The sequence below is a fragment of the Lolium rigidum genome, unplaced genomic scaffold, assembly GCF_022539505.1.
Source record: "Lolium rigidum isolate FL_2022 unplaced genomic scaffold, APGP_CSIRO_Lrig_0.1 contig_45531_1, whole genome shotgun sequence".
Classification (NCBI taxonomy): domain Eukaryota; kingdom Viridiplantae; phylum Streptophyta; class Magnoliopsida; order Poales; family Poaceae; genus Lolium; species Lolium rigidum.
This window is the reverse complement of record NW_025900620.1, coordinates 181,980-188,866: the sequence shown is the minus strand read 5'-3', so window position 1 is coordinate 188,866 and position 6,887 is coordinate 181,980. Positions and strand designations below refer to the sequence as shown.

Genomic DNA, 6,887 nt, shown 5'->3' with positions numbered 1-6,887 from the left:
AAAAGCGAGGTACAATCAAGGTTGTGGCTAGCGACAACTTCTTTTGTGAACATTGACCTATTTCCATTAATCCTCCATCGATCCTGTGAATGAGATGAGAGATTGAGAGTACCAATACCCAACTCTGCATATTAAATGGAAATAAAATGACCTGCATGTTTGCAGTTATGAACGTTAATTGTTCCATAAGACAATCAATTATGAACACCTATGTTTTGAAGGAATCGGTAGTTAAGGGTAAGATTATAAACTGTACAAACGAAGTGTAGAAGAAAACTGGTTCAGAGACATTAGTAAGTTGCAGTACCAACATCTGCATGGAAGATATCAGGGACCAAAAAAGGTTCTATATTAGGGAATTTATTTGGTAAGTTGAGTATGTTACCTTTGACTTCTTGAATCTCAATTCGGAATAAGTTGTACTGGTACTTTAAAGAGAAGAAAGTTAAGATTCTAAACTGCACAATGGAAAGGTAGGCAGCCGTACTTGGACTACAACACCAAGATTTATCTTTGAGAAGTCCTCATTAGTAATTTGCAGCACCAACATCTGCGGAAGATATCAGAAACAAAAAAAAGTTATGTATTAGCAAATCGATTGGTATGTTCTGTATTAGCAAATCGATTGGTATGCTTGAGTGAGAAATCTATGAACAAACCTAAAGGGAGCAAGGGAGATTGCAAATAAAGAGGGAAAGAGAGAAACTGCAATACAGACAAAGAGGGAACGATTTTCCATCTCATCAGGCAGCAGCCGCTATGCTCGCCGAAATCCTCGTTTATATTTGAGCCGCGGCTGTCTCCATCGCTATGGCCTGTGGGGTGAACAAAGAAAAGGGGAGCTTACCGCCATATACCCTCGTCGTCGTTAGCTCATTCCTCGCAGGGTACATCTCTTTCTCGACACCATTCAGTGCCCCTGTCAGCTGCGTCGCTTGGCATGACTGCGACACCCATCTCATATGTCATGACCGGTGGTGCTAGCTGCTAGGCTATGGAGAAAGAATGGGTGGAGTGGAGAGGAAGGGCAATAAACAGCAGGCCGGCTGATGGAAGGGACTCGTCATCACTCATCGGTTAAGTGCCTCGATCGTTTCATATGTAGTAGTATTAACTATTGATGCAAAGAAGGATGAAACGTCAATATTATTTCCCATGGAAGCGCAAGAGTCTACAGACTACAGAGGACAGCCAAAGCAAAACGTTGGACTGGGCCGCTACTAAGAATTGGAGAACCGTGCAACTAAGAATTGGAGAACCGGGGCACTTATCTACACCACATATTTGCTATCTAATGGACACAAATAATTGAGATGATGTGGCTGCATGAGGTTTGAGCTTGCAAACATTAATTGCATCTTAGTGGGGATGAATTTTATAGATATTATAGATTGGGCCATGGCAATGCATGCCCCACCACCCCCCATCATTCCATATACCAACTCTCACAGATGGTTACGTAAGTAGGTGTCAAACCCTAAGTTTAGTATTTTTGAGAGATAAGAGAGGGTTTCTAGGTGATAGATAAGATCACATTGACCAAGTTTCATTATTTTCTAAGAAAGTTGGTATTGTAATAACTTGGAGAAAAGTTCATTTATCATAAACATGGATTATGTTTTAGTGTAGTTATTTTCCAAAGTATTTGATGGATTTGGGTTATGGATGTGATCACATTGTGTTAGATGTGCCATGACAGCAATGCCACATTTTTATTGAAAGAATTTTTTTAAAACATAGGTTAACATGTTTATGCAGTAGAAGATAGTACAATAAAACGATTTGATGAAATAGTCAAAAAATAATTTTTGAAGTGAAATGAGTTGATATATCGTATAGATTGCATTTCTAGGGCTTATAGAAAACATACTTTGAAAAACAAACCATCTACTAGTGTGGATATGTTTTTTAGGGTTTTGTGAAGAATAAGAAAATAAAGAAATCGAGTTTTGAGAAATAACTTTTGTACTTACACACATGGGTGTGGGTGTTTCGAGCACCGTCAGTTTTGCTTTGAGATTTGGATAAATTAAGGAGAGAGAAAGGAATCTTTCCATCTACCAAGACGAGCGGGTATCTCGAGGAACAAATCGACGGTCCAGAACACGTCCCAAACCCATGAGTTCACAGTGATGTATGGTAGATTATGTGTGGATGATTTTATTTGCTAACCATAATTTGAATTTGTATTCATGCATGCAAGCTATACAACTTGCGTTCAACCAAACATGAGTTCAAAAGAATTTTAAATTCACTCAAAAGTTTAAGTGATTGATCCTAACTTCATTTTTATTTAAATAATCCTATTTTACAAAAGTTGGACACTGCAACGTAGTGGCCAACTATGCATTGGTATGGATCAATCCTGAAACTGCTAATCCTTGAGACATTGCCTTTCAAAAAAACAAACAACACTTATTTATACAAATATTTAAACTTCTCATTATATTACTAAATCGTAACCAGTTGTCAATTTTTCATCACCTATACATATTTATAGCTTAAAATATTTATTAGTATTTGTTCATTCTATTTAGCAGACCACATACTATTAGTACCACTAATACAATTTCATTGTTATAAAATTCAAATCATTTTCATTAACTACAAATACAGTAAATTTAAACTCTATTGATCATGATTTCTCTTAAGTTCAGTTTGTGATAGGTGGCCAAACTGAATTCATTCCGTCTAAATCTCGGAAAGCATAAAGATGAAAAACAACCACATTAATATCTAAAATTAATTAATGATAGTTAGATGTACTATAGTTTCTCTATAAATGTTTGGATCCATTTTCTCAGCACCTTTAAATATCTTAATAGATGGGTTCCGACACGTCGCTAACAAATATGTGAAAAACATTGTCAAAATTGACGCGTTCATTTGGCGGCCTTCCTTAGCATATATGAAGAAATGTTTGAAAGAGCCCGCAAATTGCATGCCACGAAGAGATGTACATATAACATTCGAAAGAAATAAGAAAGTAAGAATGTGTGCATATAATGGGAGCTCGCAAGCTAACCATGGGCCATGGCTATGCATGCCCCACCAAACTGTTATCATTTTATATACCAACTCTCACGTAACAACCAGCGAGCGAATCAAGCAAGGGCTGCTAGCTAGTCATGGGATATGGAGGTAGCTTCCAAGCATAAGTTTTCCATTCCCATGTTCTTGCTTCCGCATGCATCCAGTCTAGTTGTGTACCCGCTCCTCCCGTCCACGTCCAGTCAAAGGCTGTTGGCTGTAATCCATGATCACCGTCTTGTACCTCGGACAGACAATGTACGCACAACTAGATGGCTAATTGCTAATGTTTGTCGGTAATGATGATTGTTAAGCATTCAGGACTCCCCCTTGTATGTTTGGCGATAATTAGTCGCAGTTACTACTTATTAGTAGTTGCTAATTTTGCCCGTAACTTTGTGTTTGGTAACGGCCAGGTCCCCTGGCTACTCATATGGCCGCGCCCTGTATTCTTGTACCAATCCCATGTTAGTTCGACAAACATTAGCAATTTGCCATCTGGCACTTCTATATATACCGTTGCCGTGCTTCGACGTACCGGAACAGCAAGATCGCGCGTCCTCTTTGCTACGCACCTTCGATCGCTTCTAGCTGATCTACCTTGGTTCTCGATCGGCTGCCGTGTCGTGGACCTCCTGGCATGGCGTCCGCCGGTGATGATGTCGACGGCGGCGGAGGCTTCTGCGACGACATCGACTTCATGGTGCTGCGGCCGGACAAGGGTGGGTTGCGCGACCTCGTCCACCTTCTGTGGTCGGCCAACGTCGGGGAGAACGCCGCCGTGGACTGCCCCGCCGGCACGGAGATCGCCGAGGCGCGGCGGCGGTGGGCCGTCTTCGTGTCGCTGGTGGCGCAGATGCTGCTGATGTGGGCCAAGAGGCCGGTGGCGCTGCTGGGGCGGGCGGCGGAGTACTGGATGAACCTCCTCAACGAGAACGGCGGCAGCGTCTTCATGCTCGTCGGCAACGCTCTCCACGGTACGCTCATGTTTTCCTTTAAGATCGTCGCCTCATGGATGTACGCGTATGTTATCGGGTAATAATCGTGTTGTTCTTCATCAACGTACCGATCGTCCTGTGAAAGGACTCGGAAATGTTTTCTTGACCTCACTGATTGCATTTATGATGTTTCGCTTCCAACTATACACGATCTGATCCACTAAATTTGTTCTGAAAACTTGACATGAACATTCCCTCGCGCAGCCGTATATTGCAAACTTGCAGCAATGCAGTTAACTTGGCTAGATATATACCTACCTTAGCATCGTTGATGCTACTGAAAGTTACTTGATGCAAATTAAGAAAATGCGTGTCTCAATGCTAGTACAAAAACTACTAGTCTATGTTTGTAGATTTATTCATAGAAATTTTGGTGTTGTGTTAAAATGTGCAGGTAAAGGATTCCAACGAATGCACTCGGTCAATGTCTTGGGTGCCGCTGTGAACACATACTTTTAGGTCCAGACTTGGGTTTGAGAGTTCCTAATCTAAGCATAACTTTGAAGTTGGTTTTTAAAAACTCATAAAAAGTCATTTTATATGCTTAACAGTTAACATTAAATACTGAATAGTAAGATTCTGCTGCGACAATCCAACTTAGTACTACTATTCATCGGTTGCTTCTTGACGAGGACAATCGACAATCCAACTTACTATTCTGAATGTTGTCGACCGATTGCTTCCTGACGAGGACAACCGGGCGAGTCATAATCACCCCACTCTATCCATTATCACACAGTCAGTTGCTTGCGATAGAATGAGAAGCAAACTACAGTTTTGGCACTACCCTGAATTCCAAAAATGGAGAATGTGATAATGCTAATACCTACTCTTGCTGCAGGGAAGGTGAAAATGCCTGACAGAGAATCCCTGAACTACCGTTCCTGCATCGGACTGCTCGACACGAGGATCGAACTCGACAAGAAGATCAAACCCGGGGATAGTAACTATCACGCCGCCCTGTCGATCATGGCCGCAAAAATGTCCTACGAGAACGAGCTCGTCATCAGCAGAGTTGTAAAGAGCCACTGGCACATGGAATTCCTGGGGTTCTACAACTGCTGGAACGGTAAGAACAGTCTTTCAGTAGCATGCCGATGCGAGCATGGCGTGTCCCGTCTCCCGTGTCACGCGCACGCTTGAGTGACATGTGGCGTTCTGGTCGATCCGTGGATGCAGAATTCGAAGGGGACTACACGACGCAGGCGTTCATGCTGGCGGACGCGCCGGCGCCGGACGCGACGCTGGCCGTGGTGGCCTTCTGCGGCACGAAGCCGTTCGACACGGAGCAGTGGTGCACGGACGTGGACTTCTCCTGGTACGAGGTCCCGGGGGCCGCCGGCTGCCGCGTCCACGGCGGCTTCATGAAGGCGCTCGGCCTGCAGAGGCACGGCGGCGGGTGGCCGAAGGAGATCGACGACCCCACCGGCGCCCGCGACGACAAGCCATTCGCCTACTACGCCATTCGGCAGGAGCTGAAAAAATTCCTGCACGACAACCCGAGCGCCAGGTTCGCGGTGACCGGGCACAGCCTGGGCGGCGCGCTGGCGGTGCTGTTCCCGACGGTACTGGCGCTGCACCGGGAGGAGGCCGTGCTGGGAAGGCTGCAGGGCGTGTACACGTTCGGGCAGCCCCGCGTCGGCGACGCGAGGCTGGGGAAGTTTATGGAGCCGCACCTGGAGAACCCCTGCAGGTACTTCAGGTTCGTCTACTGCAACGACATCGTGCCCAGGGTGCCCTACGACGACTCCACGTTGCTGTTCAAGCATTTTGGGACATGCCTCTACTTCGACAGCTTCTACAGAGGGAAGGTCCGTCCGTCTAGTCACCATGTGATCTTAGTTCTAATTTTGTTTCCCTCATTTTTATCCAAAGTCGATTTTTATTTTGTCAAAATGAACGGAAAGTTGCTCAAGTGGATAGTAGATAGAGAGATGGTCCATGAAATGCTGTAACAGGATCAAACTTTTAAGGCAAGCAAAGCATGGCTTGCAAGCAAGAGTTTCATTGCACTTTTAGAGAAGACCACCGACCCACATGCTAAGAGACTGTAACTGACAGACGCTTTTGTTATGGTGAAGCAGGTGACGGGAGAAGAGCCCAACAAGAACTACTTCTCGGTGCTGATGGTGGTGCCGAAGATGGTGAACGCGGTGTGGGAGCTCATCCGGAGCTTCCTCATCGGCTATGCCGAGGGGCCGGAGTACACCGAGGGGTGGCTGATGCGTCTCGCCAGGGTGGTCGCGCTGGTGCTGCCTGGGCTGCCGCCGCACGCGCCGCAGGACTACGTGAACGCCACCAGGCTCGGAGCGGCCTCGCTCGGGCCACTGAGATAGATCAATGCATGTTGTTTACTTCTAAAATTGAAGGGATTCACGAACAGAACAGGGATGTAAAAGGTCTAGAAAATATACATAGAATTGGTGATTCAGATTAAAGATCTAGAAAATACATAGAAAAGGTCTAGAAAAGACATAAGGTTGGTGATTTCAGGTCAAAAAAAGGTTGGTGATTCAGATTAAAGATAATGTATGCATCCCTTCGTAGGTGGAAACATACAAAATTTAATCACGAGTTGAAACTAATCCTACTAGCCACTCGTTTTTATCGTTGCATTTCAGTGCTTAAAAAAAATTCAGTTTCAATTAAAGAGTGGAAAAGTGGTTACTGGCCATAGCTACATACTTTGGAAAGAGATTCCTTACGGATATGAAACACAACACATCATCATCCATTTTGGTTGTTCATTATTTATTGTAGTCGATCATATTTTATTGTGCAATATAAAAAATCAAGTTTGTTGGAATGTGTTAGTCATCTACCTTTTCCCCTAGGACGGTATTTTAATACTTTATATAC

The 6,887-nt window shown here is 44.2% G+C and overlaps 1 protein-coding gene across 1 annotated transcript; it reads left to right on the top strand.

The window, feature by feature from the left end:
* The first annotated feature begins 3,670 nt into the window (after positions 1 to 3,670).
* On the top strand, positions 3,671 to 6,434 carry LOC124681510 (triacylglycerol lipase OBL1-like). The gene is made up of 4 exons (XM_047216421.1): positions 3,671 to 4,007; positions 4,870 to 5,097; positions 5,208 to 5,839; positions 6,113 to 6,434. Exons 1-4 carry the CDS (start codon positions 3,671 to 3,673, stop codon positions 6,362 to 6,364), a joined length of 1,449 nt encoding a protein of 482 aa, XP_047072377.1. The 3' UTR covers positions 6,365 to 6,434.
* The last annotated feature ends 453 nt before the right edge of the window (positions 6,435 to 6,887 follow it).